The 21,301-nt window shown below is 41.4% G+C and overlaps 1 protein-coding gene across 1 annotated transcript in view; it reads left to right on the top strand.

Annotated features, from left to right (window-relative positions):
• BFSP2 (beaded filament structural protein 2) overlaps positions 1–21,301 on the top strand; it is a 63,189-nt gene that overhangs the window by 34,799 nt on the left and 7,089 nt on the right. The window contains exons 3-5 of the mRNA XM_006907239.1: positions 2,973–3,129; positions 4,167–4,328; positions 19,020–19,151. Of these exons, the coding sequence (XP_006907301.1) occupies positions 2,973–3,129; positions 4,167–4,328; positions 19,020–19,151 (451 nt within the window). The remainder of the gene's footprint in view (positions 1–2,972; positions 3,130–4,166; positions 4,329–19,019; positions 19,152–21,301) is intronic.

Genomic DNA, 21,301 nt, shown 5'->3' with positions numbered 1-21,301 from the left:
ATTACAGAGAGGCAAGAGGATGACACCTAAGGCTTCTGAGCAGAGAAGTGACTCAATGTGGTTAAGGATGTTACTCTGGGACAATACTATTGGTCTGGGAAGACAATTAGAAGGCTGTTCTAGCTCACAGTCTGCCTGGGATGGTAACAATGAGTGAACTTGAGGGACAGGTCAAAGAAATAATCAGCAGGATTTGACAATTAACTAGATGTTCAGTCTGAAAAGAGAAGGCAAAGGAAGCTAAGATCTAGGTTTTAAACTTGGGTAATTGAGAAGGCTGTGGTTCTACTGACTGAAATAAAAAATTAGAAAAAGAACACTTGTTTTAAATTCAGGGGTGGATAATGAGTTTAGTTTTGAGCAAGCTGAGTTGAGCTAATAGTGGAGAAACCAAGCAGAAATTATGAGATGCCATCAAAGATGTTGGGCTGAGGTGGCCTGCAAATCAAGATGAGACAATCTGGGTATCATGAGCATAGAGGTGTTAAATGAGGACTTCAAAATGAAGGGAGAAGGGGGAATGCGTAGCAAGAGAAAGCTAAAAGTTTAAGAGCAACAGATATATTTCATACTCTTAGAGGACTTCCAAAAAAAATGATCTGTGGGACACCTAAGATCTCCCATAATGCTGAATGAACCATATCCTGGAGGGACCAGACTCCCTGGACAGGTGAGCAAAACAGGACTTCTGAGGCCCAACGGGGATTCTTCTGGCTTGGATTACCAGGGACCAAGCCCAGTCAAAGAGGTGAATTTTCACTTCATCTAGAAGGATAGGACTATTTCCAAAAGAACTAAAAATGAATAATACAATCCTTCATAAAGAATACATTTGAATAGAAAAGTTAATCCTACATGTAGAGTACAGAAAAATGCTTTGGAAACCATCTCCCAAGTGTTGATTCAAAGGTACAGGTCCAATTCTGAAGGAAGTCTCTGGTGGTATGCCACGGGGCTCTGTCCTTTGTTCTTTCATTTGCTATTTTTAACTGCATGGTACAGGAAAGCAGGTGTGGAAAAATGGCAAAAGATTCAAAGCCAGGAGGGGTGGTGAGGAGCGGAATGGCAGAATCAGGATTCAAAATGATCCCGACACATTGGAACAATGGGCTAATGAAACTGAAAGAGGATAAATATGAACTCCTACTTTTGGGTTCAAATATCAGGTGTGCCCAGAGAGGGAAACTGGGCTTAAAGCTGCTCTTCTGAAAAATGCTCAGGGGTTCTCGTTGACAGGAGTCCCAAATTTGTCAGCAGCAAATACAGCTGGTCAAAATCGAATGAACAAACATACAAACAAACAAAAATCCACAAAGCAATCCTAGGATTCATGATGAATAAAATTAAAGGGCTTAAACAAAGGAGCAGGCAGTCCCACAAGACTCTGAACTGATAAGACATCGGGAGTTTTGCACTGCATTCTCTGAATCACATTTTAAGAAGGACATAAGAGCAATTAGAGCATTTACGATCATTCCACAAATATATCTGAAGCCTGGAGCTAAGTGCTGAGAATTCAAAGATGGAAAGGTCAGTCCCTGCCCTCGATGATGAGGGATGTGGAAACCAATTTATATGAAGAATGGAAGAAAGAATTTGGAATGTATAACTTGAAGAGCAAAAGGTTTAGAGGGATTGGGTGTAGGCAGGGTGGAATGAGACAGTGACATAAGAGACAGTCTGTAAATATTTGTAGGACTGCCAGAAGGAAGAATTAGACTGACTTTGGGTATTCCAGAGGGTAGAACTCAGAACTCTTACAGAAATGGAGACTTAAGCTCTTGAAAGAAGAAATTTACAATAATTAGAGCTGTCAAAAATGAAATGGTGGACTTGAGAAGTAATGAGTTCCCCCATCACTGGAAGTATTCAAGCAGAGGCTACATGATCACCTATCGAGAATGCTATCAAGCTATTGTCACTAGATGGGATTTGAATAGTTGAATGTTAAAGTCCTTTAAAATTCTAAGTCCTTAAGATGTTTTCTATAATGAGAGGTGTGAGATATCTTCCTTCTATGGCCAGATGAAGAAAAACTAAAATTTGACTGAGTGGTACTGCTGGGTGGAAGGCCATGGAAGGACAGGAGTGACACTGGGAGAAATTGGCAAAGATGTTGGGTAGTTTCTAGAAAGAAGACCCTACTGCAAACCAGAGATTGAAAGAACTCAGAGTGGGCAATTTCAGACTCGTGTCAGTATGCATGCATGTATGCATGTATGTTATTGCATACGATGTAAGTTTTTAAAACTCTGGATATTTCTCATATAAATTCAGGTTTCTCATTTCTCTTGAAAAGAACTGGCAGTAATGGGGAGAGCTGAGCAGCAGTGCCCTTTTAGGTTAAGTAGTAGAGTTCTATTACTTTTGTTAAGTAGTAGAGTTCTATTCATGGAATGTCACATGTGCCTCAATTCCCACCTCTCCCTGCTGCCCAGACCTGGCCCTTGGCCCTCATCTACATTGACCACTTGGCCTCTGAAGGCATTTGGGGTGGCAGCAACAGTCCTGAAATTTCACATGGGCTTTTTCTATCTCACATGAAATAGAAACCATGTTCTTCACTTGGGGGTCACCAGCATGTAGCCTGGTACTTGGCAGATTCTCAATAATGTTTGTTAAAGCATCCTCAGGTGAAAAGGTTGACAAATCAGAATAATGACGACGATGTTGGATCCTCTTACCTGGGTCTGAACTCCTGGAGAAACTTTCCCTAGAGCTCTGTGCTTCCTGTGCCCCATGAGGCTGGCACCCTGCTAAGCCAGGCTGTCAGAAGTTGGCTGTAATCATTTTCATTTTCATAAATCAACATGTAATAATTGCATGAACAGCGCCCTCAAAGCTGCTGAAACAGTGACATTTAACATTCATTGTTTAACTAGCACGCAGTTGGCCTGTTGGTAGCATTTGTAATCTGATTCTTTTTTCTTTGGAGTTGCCCAGCTATGCTGATTAAGTTCCCTTATCTGCAGATATGAAAACGAGCAGCCATTTCGAAAGGCAGCGGAAGAGGAAATTAACTCTCTATATAAAGTCATTGATGAAGCTAATTTGACAAAAATGGATGTGGAGAGTCAAATAGAAAGCCTGAAAGAGGAACTTGGCTTTCTGTCAAGAAGCTACGAAGAGGTAGGTGGGGGCCGGGGTAACACTGGGTTAGCTACAAGACAATAGACCCTCTGCTGTCTGGCCGAGCTTAAACATAGGGGATGGTAGCTTATCTGAGCCTCTCTACACCCTCACTTACCCAGGCTGCAGGGAAAATGCCAATGAGACACTTTCATCTTTGTAGTAGGTCAGGTTAGCCCAGGAATCTCAAACTCAAAGGGCTTCAGGACCAGGCTGGTAGTGAACAGGGGAGGCAGCAGGTCCAAGCAATAGTGAGTGATGGCACCTATGTTGAATTGGAGGAAGCATCCCGTATCTCAAAACATTCAATTTCGGATCTTTACTTTCAATGCTGTATAGGACAAAGAAAACAACTCTGAGGGTAAATCCAGGCTGTGGTTTACACATACTCATTAATGGAATTAGGTCAGATCATCGAGTGACAGGATTGAGGGAACCTCCCACAGCAATGTGGTCCGGTTCCCTGCAGAATGGCACGGATTCTAAACCACCTCCTACATGCCGCTCTCTGACCCGAGATCTAAAGTGCTTACAGTTGAAAAAGTCAAAACCCACTTAACAATGTCAGGAAGTTCCTTCTTTTGTCCACCCTTAAGCTAACCAGGAACCAATAAGCCTACTTCCTCTTGTTCTTAGCTTTGTAGTTTTTCGCTACTCACCAACTGTAACCCTTTAGAGACTCCAGGGTTATCTTTAAATCTCTTTCGGCCTGCTCTGACATTATGATACTCACGAATTTCATCTTGCCATTGTTGCTTACTCTATTTGCGTTTGTTATTTAGTTATTTATTTTGATGTTTGCTTTGGGCCTGGGCTTATGAAGACCAGCTGAGAAATGCATCCTGGGAAAAGAGAATATGATGCCTATGCTGGGAAGAAGATCAGGGACTTTGCCAATCTCCATGAAGTCCCACGTTTGGTGGTAGCAAGATGAGAAGCAGAAGTAGTGCCCACAGAATTGGACTTCTGCGGGCTAGAATTCCGTGTGTTTTCTCTCTCCCGTGGAACTCACCTGAGGTGTATGTTGTCATTTTCAGGATGTGAAAGTGCTGTATAAACAGTTGGCATTGTCTGAGCTGGAACAAGCAGATGTTCCCATTGGCACTGGTCTGGACGACATCCTTGAGACCATCAGAATTCACTGGGAGAGAGATGTCGAAAAGAACCGGATAGAAGCAGGAGCCTTGCTCCAAGTCAAGGTAAGAGGTATGACCCACATCTTCCACTCTGCCCTGTGCAGAAGGAGGCCAAGCAAAGAAGAAAAGCAGTCATTATGCCAAGGAAGAAATGCAGCTGTTTCAATCTCATTAGACATAAATGAAGTGCAAATTAAAATAATAGCATTTTGTTTCGCTATCTAAAATCAGAAAATGTTTAAAATGGTAATAATAATAATTTTTGGCAAGTATGTAGAGAAGGAGCTTCTTGCCTATGTTATTGGGAAGCACTAATACAAATCCCTTTGAGTAAGGGATTTGGCGATATGTCCCAAAATATCCCTACCCTACCAGTTAAATAATCTGGACACTATTCTAAAGAAATCATTGAAAATACAAATGAAGTCAACATCCAAGTATACTCACTGATACATTCATTATAAGAGTGAAAATGTTTGGGGGGGAAAAAACACATTGATGTTTAATAACAGGAGAAAGACTATGCCACAACCTAACCATGAAATGAACTATCAGGCAATTATAAGAAACAATATTTATGAAGCATTTATAACAATATAGGGAAATGTTCATGCAATAAGGTAAAACAGGGGTGGCGGAGAAAGATTACGGAATGATATATACCAGGGACCAACAAACTTTTTCTGTAAAAGGCAAGATAGTAAATATTTAGGCTTTAGGGCCAAGTGGTCTCTGTACTCAACTCTCAACTCTACCACTGTAGTGTGAAAGCTGCCATAGACAATAGGTAACAAATGACCATGGCTGTGTTCCAATAAAACTTTACTTACAGAAACAGGAGATGGGCTGGATTTGGTCTTCAGGCTGCAGTTTGCCAACCCCTGTTGTATACGGTAGGATAAAGCATTGAAAGAAATTAGGCATCGAGAAAGGGTTAGAAAGAAAATGCTAAAATGTTCATGGTGTTAGCAGTGGTTGTCTTTGAGAGATGGACCTATCTGACACTTTGAAATGTTTTCTTTTTCTTGGTTATGAGTATTAAGTTTTTGTTGAGTAGTAGAGTTCTATTCATAGAGGAAAAGAACTTTTATTAAACGTCATAAACAATAAAGGAATTAACCAGAAATAGAATGCATAGGGTTTGTTCTTCCTTTCTCCATCCTCCACCCATGTATGGCTGGAATTCTGAGACAGAAACAAAAAGAGAAGAAGGAAACTGTGGAGGAAGTGTGAAAAATGAAGTAGCTATTTGAGACAAGGCAAGAGGGCTGCTCCTGCATCCTTGGTTACCACTGAGTGCTTCTCAATCCTGGCTGCACGGCAGTATTATTTCAGAGCAGTTTCAAAATTGGCCAAGCCTAGGCTGCATCCAAGACCAATTAAATCAGAGAGAGACTTTCTAAGCCCTCTGGATGATTCTAATACACATCCAGGGTTGAGAACCATGAATTTATAAAAGCTACCAAAAGAAAATCAGGGAGACCTTTTCTGTTCTTCCTTCTCTCAGCCCCGCTCAATCCCCTGTTCCCCAAGTGTCAACAGGAACCTTCCCAGAAGGGCCTTTACCAATTCAAGATTCACCGGTTGTTCTCCAGCCCAAGAAACATCCTTCACTCCTCTATTTCTTCACCTTCTACCACCTTTCAACAGCTTCTTTTCTTTCTAACCTTCAATTCCTTGGGCCAGTTCACAACAAACACTTTTTATGGCAAATAGTGCCTAGTAACTCCACAAAATGCAGCCGCCCCTCCCCCCATCGCCACCCTAACCTAGTGAAAGGTGAAAGAACACAGAGGGAAGGTGAAAACAAACCATAGATTTGATTTGGGTCCATTGCTCCTTTTTCAGGAGAATCGTTTATAATTAATGACCCTAGAAACCATCCAATCCCACTCTCAACTTTACAGGTGACAAAATGGAGACCCAGAAAGGACAGTGGACGTCCTGAGGTCACAGAGCTGGTCGTAGCACCATGGGTTAGCTTACCTGGCCCTCAATCCAGAGACCTTTTCTCAATAGCAGGCTGTCATTTCTCCTTGGCTCTGTTCCCAAAGCTAAATCTTGGTGGCCCAGCAGTTTGCAAACTTACTTCTGTCTCAACACACCTGGGATGTACACCACACCATAGTGATTATTTCTTTGGGAAAGAGAGAGGGGTGTCGTAATTAACAAGAATAAATTTTGTGTAGTGTGAAACAGAAAAAAAACTGATCATTATTATTCACCCCTCACCCACTTGAGCATCATCGCCAACCCAACAGTAATTCAAACATTAATTCTAAACAGATTCATTAGTGTCTTTTTAATAGAGTAATCTGAAAGCTACATCTCAGAGAAAACAGACAGTACTTGTTTTAGTTTGGCCAGTGCTGCCTGGGCCTCTTGCAGAGAGGCAGAGCTCAGAAAATATTTGCAGAATGGGTAAATTCCTCCGATCATCAACAGAATCAGAACTGACAGCCAGAAGTCCTCCAATAAATAGTTTTGTCAGCTGCAGTCATGCCCTCGGGGGCTGACATTTGTCCATCCTGATCACCTCTTGTAGGTTTCTTGGCGGCGAAGCATAAATGCGAAATGGCTTAGCACACACTGCTTTCAAAATCTTTTGCAGAGAGAATACAAACATATGTTTAATTACCTTTCAGCCCGGGCAGGCTGAAAATTAATTGACATGGTTAATGTATGTCTTTGTTTAGGTTCCCCCAGAAACTGATCCTGAGACAAACACTGAAGTGGAGGTGGTTTGTTTGGATGTTGCAGGGGGAAAACATCAAAATAGCAGTAGAGGAGGAGCAGAGAAGGGAACCAACAAAGAATGTGTCATCCAATCAGTTAGCTCTGTGGGAGACTACAGCATACCCGACGGGGGTTCCGGGGGGATAGCACAGAATGCCAGAGAGGGGAACGTGAGAAAGCTGGGGGTGATATTACTATCCCATCAGTCCTCTGCTGTCTGCTAGAGAATTTTCAGGCAGAGGTACAGAATCTCGCAGTGAAAAGGAAGCTGTGGAGAATTAACATGTTAAGGTCTGAGGGATAAAGGTGGATGTCATCAACATCTGCTACCACTTATCTGCCTAGTCTTTTTTTTTTAATGAGATAAAATCAAATTGGTATATAACATTATGTTAAGTATCAGATGTACAATTTTATAATTTGACATCCGTATACACTACAAAATGCTCACCACCAAAAACCTAGTTACAATCCATCACCACACAGTTTGTTTACCTCTTCATATTGCCCACCTCCAACCCGCTTCCTTCTGGTAACCACCAACCTGTTCTCTGTATCTGTGAGATTGGTTTTGTTTTGTTTTGTTCATTTGTTTTGTTTTGTTTTGTTTTTATTCCACATATAAGTGAGATCATACAGTATTTTTCTTTCTCCATCTTACTAATGTCATGTAGCATAATACTCTCTAGCTCCATTCATGTTGTCATGAATGGCAAAATTTTTTTCTATTTTATGGCTGAGTAATATTCCATTTTATATATGTATCACATCTTCTTTATCCAGTCGTCTATCAATGAACACTTAGGTTGTTTTCATATCTTGGCTATTGTAAATAATGCTGCAATGAACATAGAGGTACATATATTGTTTCTAATTAGTGTTTGTGAATACTTCAGATAAATACCAAAGGGGAAGGATTGGATCATATGGTATTTTTATTCTTACTTTTTGAGGAACTTCCATAATTTTTTTATTTTTTTCATCATTAAAAGTTTATAAAGAGGTTCTCCTTAGGTTCTCTCCAACCAGTGTTATGGATGTCAGGAACCTCAGTGGTCTAGTGTTTGGAGCTTCTAAAGCTGCATGGTTCAGTGTTTGAGAGGATCGGCTTGGTCCAGAGAATTTCTGAAGGATCTTAAAGTCTGGCCCTTCCCTTTCTGTTCATTGTGGTTACTCAACTCAGGGTTTTTGGGGATGCTTCGGGAACCTCAGGCAACATGCCATGCCACTCCCCAGACCTCTTGGCTATGATGGAATCCATTCCTCAATCTGCAACCAACAGACTTTAAAAAGATCACCTTCGGAAATACTACAGGGCCACTTCTATTCACCTATTTCCTAGATTCATGTGCTGAGATGTATTCATTCTGCAGAGTGACAAACGAGAAAGAGATTCCTGAAATCGAGTATGCTTTACCCTGATCTTGTCCAGATTAAGCTTTCTTGCTGCCCTTCTTCTATAAAACTTTTGTGGAACTTATGGGTGCATGGAAATTACCCCATCCATCCACCGGTAACTGCTTAAAGACTTAAAATTCTAAAATAAAATTGATAACCTGGTGAGGGCATCTGTGGTGGCCAGAACTTTGGCAATTTTTCTGCTGGTCCAATTCTCACAACAGCCTCAAAAGCAGGAACTATCAGTATGAAGTGAGAGAGGAGGGGTGGGGGAGCGGGGAGCAAGAGAGGCAAGAGCTTCTAATTTCTCTGCAGCCAGGTTATTTCTACTAAATTTTTCTTTCACAGACACAACCATTTCAAAAGTCTTTTTTTTATAATGAACAGGAAAATGATGTTCTAGGTAGCCAAAATGACACTTTCGAGAATATTATATAGTTATTGCCTTTCATGTCAGTATCAGTCCATTATAATAAATATAATCAAGTGTTTCTTCCAACCAACCTTTTCCTTACAATGAGGGATCCTCCTGGGAAGAGGGCCAACTGTAGGCTAAGGGCTTCCAAAGTTTCTGAACAAAGTGCTTAGGCTGCAAAGGTTGACCTTCACTTTACCCATCGATGGAATTGGAAGCCCTCCCCCAAGATAACAAAGTATGTCCATTTTCTATTGCTCTGTAACCAGTTACTGCAAACTCAGTGACTTAAAACAAAATACATTGGTTATCTCACAGTTTCCATGGTCAGGAATCCAGGTTTAAATGAGTTCCATGCCCCGGGTCTCACTAGGCTGCAACCAAGGTATCGGCCTGGCTACATTCTCATCTTGTGAGCTCATTCAGGTTGTTGGCAGAATTCGGTTCCTTGCAGTTACAGGACTGAGGCCCTGAGCCCCTAGCAGCTCACAACAAAGCTGTATGCTCCTCCAAGGCCAGGAGAAAAGCTCCACCCTTAAAGCTTTAATCCAATTAAATCAGCCTTTTCGAGGATACTCTCCCTTTTGATCAACTCAAAATTGGTTGATTTGGGATCTTAATTACATCTACAAAATCCCCTCACCCTTGTCTTATAATGTAACCTAATCAGGGGCACAATACCTAGAGGCAGAGATCATTGAGGTCACCTCAGATTCCTGCCCACTACACCCAGTATTGCAGCAGAGAACTAAGACTGCACCTCTCCTAACTCCTGCCATGCTGCCTCCTCTGCCAGGTGGACAGTGCTGCTTTCAGCCTGCCTCCTCCGGCGGGAGTCCAGGTCCTCTCTTTCTTATCCAGTCTCTCAGCCTAGGCACTGAGACACCTTTGCTCCTCGCCCTAAGCCTGGTCTGCACTCAGCTCACAGCAAGGAAGGCTCTGTTTTGCCTTCTTAACCTCCTCCTGGGTCTTCCTTCCTTCCCTGGGAAGGGCTTCATATACCCTCATTCCCAGAAGCCTCATCTCTGTCCCTCATTCACTGCAGCTGAATGATATGTTCAATACCAAAGGCTTATTCGATTACCAGCACAAACTGGTGTGGGGCTGGAGGCACTGGTGAGAGAGAACTTGGCACCCTTTTAACATTCTCTCGGAGCCAGGAACTCCATAACATGGATCCCTGCCCTGCTATCTGCTCTGATCGTAGGTCAGAGCCTCAGACCAGTTTAAGGCATTTATCTGAGCAATAACCATCAGGCCTTAAGCAATCAGAATGATTGCTTGAGGAGATGGTTAGGAATGGAGAGAGGTGAATAGATTGAAATGAATGGTGATGTTTCTGGTTATTGATAGTCTTCGAGCTGGAAGAGACATTAGAGATCGACTAGAATGGTCCCCTCTAATAGACATTTCTGCAATGATGGAAATGCTCTATAATCTGTGCAACAATCTGACATGGTAGCTGCTGGCCACATGTGGCTACTGAGCACTTGAAATGTGCCTGATACAACTGAGAAACTGCATTTTTAATTTTATTTGATTTTTAATTTAAAAACTATGTATGACTAGTGGCTACCATATTGGACAGTGTAGGTAGGTCTAGATCTACCTAAAGGAGACTAGAAACTTTGGGTAACATGTCCCCATGTCATCCATATTCACAAACAATTAGCCCTGTCAGGGCAAACATTTTATGTAGTCTGTTGTGTCTATGCCTTTTCTTTGCTTGCTTTTGCCAAGAAGAGTCAATATTTTCTAGGATATATGAAATTGGATTAAAATGGATTTCTGCTGCTCCACTGAGGTCAGTGGCTCTAGACTACAAGATGGCCAAGTGTGATATGGCCGTGATAGCCAATTGGGAGAATAAAGCAGAACCCCTGAGAGCATCTGTAATCTAGGGGGTCTCTGTGTTTTGATGAATTATCTATAAGCCCCGATGGCCCTACCGAAATAAACCAAGGTTTATTCTGGTGTGCTCACAGCCAGCACTGAAGGAGAATCATCTCTATACCTCACAGTATGTCACAGAGTGAGCTTTGCAAAAGAGCTCCAGCTTGCTTTTATTTCTTTTTTTTTATTTATTTTCATTTTATTTAAGCATTTTGAATATATAATACCTTCACTTGGTTTGAGATTCAAAATGTACAAAATGATACACAATGAAAAGTATCATTCGACCCATGTCCCAGCCACCCGGTTCTTTTCTATGGGATCGATCAATGTTATCCTTTTCTTATGTGTCTTTTTAGAGACATTTTATGCATATACAAGGATATACATAATCCTTTCTATTTTTATACAAATAGAAGTACTCAGAACATACCGCTTGTCAGCTGCACCTAGAGCACAGCAAACTGGCTCGTAAGCTAAATCTGCCTCACTGCCTGTTTTTGCAAATAAAGTTTTATTGGAATACGGCCATGCTCAGTCATTTACATATTGTCTATGGCTGCATTTTCACTACACCAGCAGAGTTGAATAGTCACAACAGAGACCACGTGGCCGGCCTAACCTAAAATATTTGCTATCTGGCCCTTGACAAAAAAAGTTGCTAACCACTGTTCTAGCTAACAGATATCCCAGGATTTGTTTAACCTGTGCCCTTCTGATGATTACTTAGGTGGCTTCTAATCACTAACTTTGTATGGCCCTCATTTCCCAGTATCTGTTGGATAAATTCATAGACATGGAATTGCTGGGTCAAAACTTATGTGCATTGGTAATTTTAATAAATATTAGCAAATTATCCTCAGTAAAAGTTGCTACAACTTACATTCTCATCAGAAATGTTTGAGAGTGCCCATTCCCCCACATCCTCACCAAAACTGAGTTCTCATACTCTGTGATCTTTGCCAATGTTATAGGTAAAAAACAGTTTTTCAGTGAAGTTTTATTTTGCATTTCTCATATTATAAGGAAAGTGGAACATCTTTTTATGTGCTGAATTTTATCCACACTTGCTTTTGTGCATACTATGAAATCATATCTTCTGCCCATTTTTAATAAGTTTTGGACTTTTTATTACAGCTTTGTAGTGGCTCTTAGTACATTAGAGAAATTAATTCTCTCTATAATATAAATTGCAAATATGTTCCCAGCTTGTCACTTGTCTTTTTACTTAATTTATGGTAGTTCCAGCTAGCTTGCAAAAGATACTATTAGCCAATAAGGAAGGATTATTACAGAAGACAGGTAGGCCAGTATTTGGTTTCTGTTGCTGTATGCTACTGTATCTCAGCTGGTACAACTGGGGGTCAGAGCAGGGAGAATCGGTAGTTGTTAAAAGGGAAAATGAAGAGACTGCTGCATTGAGGCAGGTACTGCCTGTCCTTTGCGTGTCATTTACCCTACCCGATACAACCATACACATTGTAGAGGGCACTCCCAGGCCGTCATCATCTGAATTGTGTTTTCAAACCCACAACTAGTCAACAACAAATATTTGGGTGACTATGTATGTAGGGTATCACTCAACATTGCCTCTTCCTCCTCACGCCTTCTACCAAGGAGTATTCCCTCACTCATTCAGACTCCATTTGTCAAGCACAGACAGATGCCAAGTTCTGCTCTTGGTGCTGTGGATACAAAGTTCCTGGCTTCAAAAAATGCCCAGTGTGGGCCACCCAGTTCTTCTGGTCTCAAAGCTATCATATGTGTTCTTTCATAGTAGCTCTTTCCTATAAAAGTATAGGGACCTTATTCTAAAATAAGAAATTTGCAAAGATGAAACAACCCAAATCTTTGAGAAATTAAGGTGGTCTCCTGGAAGGAACAAAGCAGAGAAGTCCCTTCTTCTCAGGAACAGGATGATCTCAACAAACCAGAGCAAAAATACTATCATCTAGACTTATCCAATGATTACTTTAAGAAGAAAAATATACTTTTCTCTTCAAAATGACATTTATTGCTGAGCCTATTCTACTGCTGTCATCAGTATGGTGTGCTTACTTCTGACCAAGGAGGCACCAAGTCCACAGAGCCATGTGCTCTTGTGTTTCCTTTGGCAACTTCAACCGAAGCTGGGAATTGGTCCTACACCCCAAAGAGAGCTGTGTCAACAGCCAAGCAGTTCTTGTGTAAATTCAAGGAGAAAGTTGGCTTGGCCTAGACAGGCTAACTCTTTGCCAATGCTGAAGTTTCACCGAGTGAGACATGCGTTTCTTTTTAATTCCCACTAAGGATAAACCCATGTCTCTAGTGAAGACTGGATGGCATCCAGCCTTTTCCCAAATAAATCCTACATCTGGCTAGAGTAGGTCAGGGTGTGTGTGCTGCCTGTCAAGAGCTATCCTTAGCTAAATAATATTTATATGACATCTCATGACTGTAAAGTGACTTATAATTGTTAAAACAATGATAGCTAATCCTCCTAATGAAAAGGAGATATGATTTAATTCCCCATTCCTGAGATCCTCCTCTTCTTTAGTCCCTAACGTGTACCTGGCACACATTGTAGACCTTCAGTAAATGTTGCTGAGCATGTCCTCCGTGTGAAAAGCCGTGTTAGATCACCAGTGTGTGGTAGGGGAGGTAGGGAGATAAAAGAGTAACTAAGAAGTTGTCCCTGCACACAGGGTGGCTGCGGGTGGAGGGGAGTAGGAGGCAATGGATAGAAAGACCATCTTCTACAAGGTCAAATGAGATGTGCCATGAGAACAGTGACAGCAAATCATTTATTGAGCACTTGCCAAGTGCGAGACAGTGTCCTAAGTATTTGATAGGCATGTTCTTGTTTAATCTCCCCAGTATTGTGATTTAATCTATTTTACAGAAGAAGAAAATTGAGGAACAGAGAGGTTAGGTATCTTACCCCAAATCATACAGTTGGAAAGTAGCCGAACTAGGATTAGAATCACACATTCTATCGATATACGAACGTCTAAACACATAGAAAAATTTTATAAGAATTTATTAGAATTTATTTGAGCCAAACTGAGGAAATGCTCAGAAACAAGATCTCAATGGACTGGGAAAATGCCCTGGAGAAAGGAAATTTTGCAGGTTTTTTTATGCATTTGGAATCAAAGGAGGGAAGTAAGGAAGATCACATGAAACCCATTGGTGGTAGATTAAAGAGACATAAGAATGCAAGGTGGAGAAATTTCTATAATTGGATAAAAAGTAAAATGGAAAGATACATACCTCTCTTACATTGGTGAGTACAAGACAGTTAACATTTAACATTTACAGTAAATAGGGATAGTATATGAGTAATAAGATCATGTACTCCCTTGAGGGTGGTCATGATTTTGAGGGGTCTAGAAAAAAAGAGTTACTCTGGTATCTCAAAGGTGTGTTAACTTAGATGCACAAGAACAACGGACAGGGCTTGCTTAAGGCAAAGATTAATCTTTTACTAAGGAAGTTATAGGCCAAGGGTATGACCTGTGGCCACTTAGGAATTTATGATCAAATCATTTCTAAGGTTACTTTCAGTCACAGGGCTTGTCAGATTTACTACATAGCCAGCCTTTTGTTCACATCACTCCAGAATCAACCCTCCTGACTGCTAACCTGGACAGATCACATGGAGTTGGGGGAACCGTGATTCATTTTCTTTTTTAAAAATGAGCGAGTGACATCTTGTGGAATGTGAAGTTGGGAGGCTCTGACATGAGGGCTAAAAGGTTATACCAGGCTTCTGTCAGGATCTTACCAAACCAGGGTTCTGTGCCCTCCCTGTGGAATAAAATTCCTCTATGGTACAAAATCAGGAATCTCACTTTCCCCTAGGGGTTCGCTGCTTTCCCTTTCTCCATGATATTGAACATAATGAGGTTAGTATGATCCAAGGAGGTCTAAGATGCTGAAGAGCAAGGCAGTTAGCTATACTCTGCAGCGGAGCAATGCTTTCATAAAGCCGTTTTTCACCAGCTGCAAATAGAGAGCTCAAGCGACTTGCTGAAACCAGAGCAGCGACTGCTTGGAGGAAGGCAGAATACACACGTTTCAAACTCTGCACTCATTCTGGATACATGTTCTGCTAAGAACGCACCTGCATCATCACTCTCCATAGTCCGCCTCCTCCTAAGCTCTCACTCTCCCTTCACACTACAGAGTGGCATTTCTACATTACTCTGGGTCATTGCCAAGGATGCTTTAGAAAATGGCAATGCTAATCAGCAAAGTAGGTTGGGTTTGGAGATGTTGCTTTTCCCCTCCATTTGGAGACTCCCAAATACTTCATTCTGACTTGACACAAAAGCACTCTGCTTTTCTGCTCCCACACCCATTTTTCACATGCAGTAAGAAGCAAATTGAATTTAAATTTTTTTCATTAAAAAATTTTTACCATATTTCGAAATGTCCACATGCTCTCCTGCCCCAGTGATTAGATGGAGTGCAACTACGGGCAGCCCAGCTCCTGCACAGTGGAACCAAGATTTCGAGCTGGTTTGAAAGCCTGGGACTAACATACTCGAATCTCATTACACATTCTAGCAACTGCGCTGATCAACGAAACACATTCCTGCCTTCCTATCCTCAGGGTCTAGAATCACACACCTACTATTTGGTCTGTGAGGAGAAATTTGGAGTCAATGGGATGAAGTGAAACAAAAATAGAGTTATTACAATAACAAGAAAGCACAAATTTCAAAAGTCATTGGAGAAGAACATGTAATACTTTTAGGTGAGTTAAAACTATTGACTGCTCCCAAATGACAGGCAAGTAGGTGGTGAGCTGGTTTGGGAAGGTATGAGACATGATATAAAATGGCATTGAAATGCATAGTGATCAAATTAATTTGTTTTTCTCTTTCAATCCTAATTATACTGTATAAGAAAGTTTCCATTTCGTGCTGGTAGGTCATTAACATTTCTATTCTATCTATTAATCTCACCTTTCAACAAAGAGAGAGCAGGCTGTGGGACTCAGCAACTTGGCAAGCAACATTTGTGAGAATAACATTGGCTCGTTTTAATTTTATTATTTTTTTCAGTTATATTCTATCTATGGCAAGTGAAACAGTTCTGTCAGTTTCTGTAGCAATCTAGAAACTTGCTTCCATAGACCAGTCATCACGTGGGAGTTTTAAATGCTGATTCCTGGGCCCCACTCAGAATCTCTTGAATCAGGACCTGCATTTTCACAAGATACCCCAAAGGATGCTAATGCACATTAAAATTTGAGAACTTATCTACAGTTTCCATTTTAAACACATTTATTTACAAAGAAAAAGTGAATTGGTTGAAATGGAAATAGTTTGAATTAGCATTCAGATATGTGAAAAACCATGCTGGTTTTCCCCATGTTTGGGAAACACTTGGGAACAGCATTTTGCTAATGAAACAAAGACATGGGGATTCGTCCCGCCAGAGACTAGTATATATCACTGAATCACTGAATACAAGCCACTCGTCTGGGTTGACAGGAAAGACAGATCACATGGGGGGCTGTGGCGATAGCCTTAGCCAGCAGCTTTACCCCAGACCCACCGCCAAGACCTTGAAACATGGCCTCCCTGCATGGGGCTTGGCCTCCATTCATGCCCAGCTCTTACCCATGTTGTCCTGGCAACATCCTCTTGAGGGGACATGTAAGCATATATATCTATGTGCCAATCAAATTCACGATACCACTTAAAAATAACAAAGAAGTTTCTGTTGATATTTTCTTTAAATATTTTAAAAACACATAAATTTTAAGATAAAATAATTAACTTTTCCATTTGCACCTGTAACTTCAGTGTGACTTGCTATTTCTTGCAAAACTCACCATTTTTATAATTCTGTCATCAACAATAGTGTCACAAAATCAGACACAGAAAAATGTTTGATTATTAATATCTGATTATATGAAAACATCAATGATGAATGAGGATAGCTCTGATGTGAATTTTGGTTGATAGTTTCATTGACCTTAATGAGTTCATTCATCAGCGATGTAACTTTTTTGCAAGTCAGATGATAGTTTTCAAATGTTGGAAAATTTTCCCTCTAATTTTTGTGCCATTCACAATGCAACGGCTACAGACATGACCCATTTTTAAGTTTAATCTGCCTTATTAACATTTTCTAAATGCCCTTTTTAAGTCTAGACAATCAACAAAACAATAATTCAATCCTGGATTTGTAGTGTTTGCCAATTTCCATGGTGTCAATACTCTCACTATGGCTGATTTTAAACTACTGACTTTATGTAAACGAGCACAGTGTTGGGAGCAGTTTAGCAGGAACACACCATTTATTCCCACCACACAGGTACCATCAATAACCTCAATAGCATAAACAATGATAAAATGTAAATAATTAGCAAGTGATGTGTTTTGAATATTCATTACCATTTTTTAATGTAATTTACTTAACTATAAGTTGATATGATTTAATTTTTACTGATGGCTGTGTTTAACAACCAGCTTACAAAATTTCTGAAAATTTAACACTCAGCTCTTATGAGCTGTTAGGATCTAGTTCCAGCTCACACTGCCCATGGCCACTCTGTGTAGCTATTGCCTGATTCCATCTGTCTGTCAGGACACCTGCCTCCCACCTCCCACCCACCCAGCCCATTTGGCCAGGCCCAACCTCAAAAAGAGGAAGAAAAACAGGGCTACTGATGACAGGAATAATAATGACACTTGCTTCACAGGGTTGTAAAGATTAAATGAGATCATGGACTTAAAGCGGTTAACAGACTGCTTGGCACAGAGTGAGTGCTTAACACATACTAGTTTTCATTAGTAGTATTCAATTCATAGTGTCCCTTACAAACTCACTTATTGGCTAATATTACTTTTTACATATAGAAAATATATACAACCAATATTCGTATGGCTTTAAATTTCTAAAAGCTTGTACATGCATAACCTGATGGAAGCCTCATAGTAACCCAGGAGGTAGTCATCATATGATTAGCATTCTCTACTCATTGTCATCTGTGTTCTATGGGCAGGGACTGGGACTCAGGCTGAATGATGGCCCAGGGACACACAGCCATGGTCCAATCAGTCAGAGCTGGGCCCATGGCTCCTGTTTTCCTTCAGCTGATCCCAGGCTTTTAATGGCCATTTTTGTTGAGCTCCTCACAGCCCTCAAATAGCAAGAACTGGGAGAACTACTACTGAGATATGAGCCTTTTGACTTGGGGTTTCTTAGCCAGTCAATTAGATTGAACTATTTTTGCATAATTCTATAAATAAGTATTCATGTGTAGTAAAAATGGTCAACTCAAAAAGCCAGTAACCTAGGAGACAAAGCAGTATTTCCCTCCAATATCACTGATTTGGAGATATCCCAGCAGACTGCATTGAAGAGGGTGATCTCTCATTTTTTCCCTTTTCCCCAACAAAGAGAGGAGTAACCCATTCCCCTTAATGTATGGAGAGGAATCAGCATATGTCCATCTTGCTCAGGTAGAAGGTTCAAAACACAGACTTTCCCCTTGATAGTTACAATCGTGGCCAGACATGTTTTTACAAGGAAACAGGAACGATTAGATCATGTTGGCTAACTCCTTATTTGAGGAAGGTGTGGGGCAATTGGCAATGTCTTACAGTGCTGGAAGAGGTTACAAATTATCTGAAGGGCAATTTGGCAACATTCATCAAAATTACAAATGCCTACCCTTTGACTCAACAGATCTACTAGAGTAATTTAGCCCCCAGTAATACTCCCATGTATGGAAAATGAGGGATGTAGGCTATTCTTTGCACCATTGTTTGTAACAGGCAAAGACTGGAAGCAACCTATGTGTCCATCGGTGGGGGATTTTAAAAAAGTTACGGTACTTTCAAACAAGGCAATACTATGCAGCCATTAAAAAATGTAACTGATCTATATATACTAATATAGAACCATTTCTAAGATGTATTAAGTACCAAAGAAAAGGGGATATCATACATATATATCATACATATATATTCATAAATATATGAAATATTTCTGGAAGGAAGTATAAGAAACTGGGAACCTGAGAACTGGATAATTAGAGCACAGGAAGAAAAAAGACTACATATACTTTCTGCCAGATATTCTTTAGAAAATCTTTTGAATTTTATTCTATTTGCATGCATTCTGTGTTTAAACCAAATAAATATTTGTATACAAGCTGATATGGGTGCCTATAGAAAAAGAAGGGTGTTAAATCTAACAGCTGTTTCCTCTGAGTTAGACACAGTAGAGTGATCATTAGATAGGGCGAGAGGGAAGGATGGGTTCAAGCCTCCACTCGTCCTGCTCACCCGAGACCTGACTCTCCACAGCAACAGGCAGAGGTGGCCCGCATGGCCCAGACCCAGGAAGAGAAGCTGGCTGCTGCCCTCAGGGTGGAGTTACACAACACCTCGTGCCAGGTCCAGAGCCTCCAGGCTGAGACGGAATCCTTGCGGGCCCTGGTGAGTAGGCCAGGAAGAGCCCTGGCATTTCTTGTGACAATTTTTAACTCTCAACTGCCAAATTACAGTCATATGGGTCACAGTTTGCAAGGGGTTCCCATCTCACAGCACAGAAGTTTTAAGTCCGGAAAGGATCATCTGATACCAGATTACAAGAGTAGTGGTCACAATGAGTGCCGCACCAAGACCCTTCACCAGGCTGCTGCCGTGAATGTTAACAGCTAAAACCCCCAGATGCCCCTTCTCAGCTGCCCCTCTTCTCCAGAAAATTGCACTCTGCCCAATAGTAGCCACCTGTCCTAGGAGGTCAGGCCAGCCCACCTTCCTAGCCAATACTGACTCACAGGGAGATTTAAAAGCCCAGCACACTTGCTTCAAAGTGGAACCAGCTCTATGGTGTAATTCACATTCCAGGGCGCTCCCTGGAATCAGGCTTTATCATACTTCAGCTGAGACCATCTCCTGGCTTAGCACCTTCCACTGCCCTATCCTGCTTCTCTTGCTCCCCCTTTTCCTGAGAGCAACTCTTAATTATTTACATGTACCAGGAGGGTCCCTGTCTCAGGCTCTGCTCTGGGGCATGCAACCTAAAACTCCTCAGACTCACTGTGATTTGTGGGCAGATCTCATGCATCCTTAATGATGATTACTAATTAAAATAATTATTAATAATACAGCAATCTACCCTTTGCTCTATGGGATGAACCGAAGTTCTATTAGTATGTCAAGCACAGTTCCTCCTTGATGCCCCCTCCAGGGCGTGTATTGGTTCAAACCACAAGTGTGCATGAAAGGGTTGGCTCACATAATCCTTGTATAGCTGAGGTGGTCTGAAGCCCAAGAAGCCCCTTTATCTCATGAGCCTCAAGTCGCGGGGCTGTTCAGATAACATTGCTGGTGCCCCTTTCTTCCACCACTCCCCATATACCTGCATCTCAACTTTGTCACCCACATCAGCTCCATCGCCAAACCACCAGCCTCATCTCCCACTGGAACCACAGCCTGCCATGAAGTTAGCTCAGGTATTCATTCTAGTCAGTTCGCCACAGAAACAACTTTTTCTCTGCCTGTTGCCAAGATCATTCCATCACCCCCAGTTTTCTTGTTTTCAAGTGTCTTCAGTTCACATGGATCCATTGTCCTCCAGCCAACAAAGTCACACAATACCAGTCAGCTCAGGGAAGATGCTCGGACTTGCTACAACATGACATGCATATTGCTGGTCCACTTCTGTCCCACTCATTCTCTGATGAAATCTAGGTCAGAGTAAGGGGATATAAGTTAAGGAGCTAAGGTGAGAAAATCAGGAAACTACAGCCTAAAGCAAAGCTACTTTAACTTAAAAGCCATCTGAAAGAGATCACGTCATTGATTCCGAGTTATATGAATTTTATGCTAATCAGTTTTAGTCACCTGCCGTAACCCTTGAAAAATATCTTAACGTTAGGGGTGCTGCCTTTTGCCCAAGTTGCTTTAGGGGCAGATATCCTGGTACCTGCCAAAATTCCCACTCTTCTGGTGACAAAGTTCTAGGCAAAAGGTTGGGGCCATATCCTCAAGCCCACATCAAAAAAAAGCCTGAATGAAATATACCTAAGTGGCAGGTGGCCCATCACTCAGCACATATTCCACACACATATATTGGGTGCCTACCATGTGCAAAACCTTCCCTAGGTCCTGGGGAGGCAAATACGAATTGAACAGTTCCTGTCCTGTAAAAGCTCATAACCCGACTGGTAAAGAAAACTCATGCACAAACGTCTGAACAAAGCCAAGGGACAATGTTCCCCGGAGTAGCTGCTCCCAATAGTCCCCATTTTAAGCGACTCTCAGCCCACCCTTATCTCTGTCCCTCAGCAGATGCTGTCACCTGCACCATTCTGCAGACAAGATTAAGATCCCCAACATAAGTTCTCTGGCTTCTGTTTCCCACTTCAAAATACCTCTGAAGCTTTATCCATGGCCTCTCCCTTCAATAGACTCTACATATCCCATGTTGCACCATCTGGATGGTCTTCTACCTACTGTCCCCTCTCTTCTGCATTTTCAGTGTCCTTACCCCTGGGATTGCCTAACTTGGCCTAAAATACAGTCTTCCTTTGCCAGACTTCTGGCACCACCCAGCTTCGGCTTCACTTTAATGTCTAAAA

This window comes from Pteropus alecto, unplaced genomic scaffold, assembly GCF_000325575.1.
Source record: "Pteropus alecto unplaced genomic scaffold, ASM32557v1 scaffold92, whole genome shotgun sequence".
NCBI classification, from domain to species: domain Eukaryota; kingdom Metazoa; phylum Chordata; class Mammalia; order Chiroptera; family Pteropodidae; genus Pteropus; species Pteropus alecto.
The sequence above is the reverse complement of the archived record's forward strand: the minus strand, read 5'-3'. Positions and strand labels throughout refer to the sequence as shown.